The sequence below is a fragment of the Arachis ipaensis genome, chromosome B01 (assembly GCF_000816755.2).
Source record: "Arachis ipaensis cultivar K30076 chromosome B01, Araip1.1, whole genome shotgun sequence".
NCBI classification, from domain to species: Eukaryota; Viridiplantae; Streptophyta; class Magnoliopsida; order Fabales; family Fabaceae; genus Arachis; species Arachis ipaensis.
In genome coordinates, this window is record NC_029785.2 from 13,174,266 (window position 1) to 13,176,073 (window position 1,808).

General features: G+C 31.0%; 1 protein-coding gene across 1 annotated transcript in view; it reads left to right on the forward strand.

The window, feature by feature from the left end:
- LOC107625420 (protein MICRORCHIDIA 2) overlaps positions 733-1,808 on the forward strand; it is a gene marked incomplete in the record, with an annotated part of 14,101 nt that continues 13,025 nt past the window's right edge. Inside the window, 2 exon segments of the mRNA XM_016328049.2 lie at positions 733-851; positions 1,706-1,808. Of these exon segments, the coding sequence (XP_016183535.2) occupies positions 1,732-1,808 (77 nt within the window).

Below are 1,808 nucleotides of genomic sequence, written 5' to 3' on the forward strand. Positions count from 1 at the left end.
TATAATTATCGTTAAAAATATTAATTTTTAACATTATTTATAATATTTGTTACATAAAAAAATTTAAAAAACAAACTTACATAATCAAAATGGTAAAAATAATTAATAATATAAAATTCAGAACGATCAATATCTTTATATTTTTGCTTTTTTGACATTGTAATTTTTTTGAAGGTTTGAAGAAGAGTTATAGTGAAGAAAAAAAAAGAAAATAGTGACTGAGGCTAAAGAAAGAGACTTCAAAGAGAGAGAGTAGGACTTCAGGAAAGGGGTCATGTTCGTATAAAGAGATCACCGTATCAGGGATCAATGCATGTGGACATGTGATTGGGAGAACACAAATCAAACGATTCGATTTGTGTACCTTAAATCAGACCATCCGATTATTTTCTCTGAACTCGGACCGTTTAATTTTTTTAATCTGACACCACAGCTGCGTTAAGCACCCTGAACCTCCTAAAATATCATCGCTTTCATATCTAAATTAAAAAGTGGGAATAAGGAATAGGAACTAATTGGATTATGGATCTAATAAACTTTGTTATACACCTAGCCCGTTAAATCAAGGCCCGGCCTAATCTGCTGAGTTTCTCTCTAGGCACGAGTTTAGCCAACCGCCTAATTTTTGGGAATTGATCTTCTTAATTGTTAAAAAAAATTGAAGGTGTAAAGTGTGATCTTTAATCCTTCATTACTCTCTCTCATATTTATTATTGTCCCACTTATAAAACTAATAATGAAAGATCACACTTTCCTCCCTCAATTGTTAAAATAAAATTGAGAGGATCCATTCTCCTAATTTTTTGTCCAAAATTCTCGAGGGAGTCAGTCTCCATTTCGGAGTTGAGTAGTTCATGTTAGGAAATTATGTTAATTTCCTAATTTGTTTGTGGGTAATACATATATTAATTATAAATTTATAATCATAAATTATGATATTTCAAATTAAATGACTTATATAATGGTTATCTCATTTATTACTATAAATGCTAAATTGAATAAGTCATCATTACTTTTGATTTGGAATTAAATGAGAATAAAATCATATATTATCTTTTGTCCTTAGATAATTATCTTTTGGATTTTAGATATATTAACTTTTGGACTTTAGATATTATTTTATTTGGGCTTTAGGGTTTAATAGGTGCCATGCTCAAATATAAATAGGCCTTCATGTTTCATTTCCAACATACCAAAGTCGTCTTTGTTGTTCTTTTTCCATCAAAAGAGTTGCAATTCAGCCGCCTAGGAATACAAAAGACTTTGGTTGAGGAAGATCGAAAGAAGTATAACATCCAAATCTTTCCATCCATTTGACTTTTATGAGTAAAGGTACGCTTACGCATAGATATTTTTGGTAATTTAATATGGATGATCTCAGTTAATAAAATGAAGAAGTATAGGGAGCCATTATATGTTCCGTATAATGTATACAATGGGAGTTAATTTCAAATTAAAATTAAAGTATCAGATGTTTATTTAAAGCGATTCAGTAGGATATCATATGTTTATTATCCCTGGTATTTGGATGGTTATTCTGGATAATATGAGTGTATTGTGTTTGATAAATTAATAGTATTTTACTTTAGATGTTCGAATGTTCGAACCTGTACGATAGCGGCAGATAGTTACTTCTTTTTATTGGGCCAAAAAAATCAGCCCATTGTACGCATTGTATACTAATAAAATTATTTATTCCTAACAGTTCACACTCTTCCAATTTCCACTGCCATGTCTCTCACACGCAACTCAGATAAAATCGACCTCCCCGTCGACGAAGTCGCAAGCGACGACGAAGATGCTGTGGC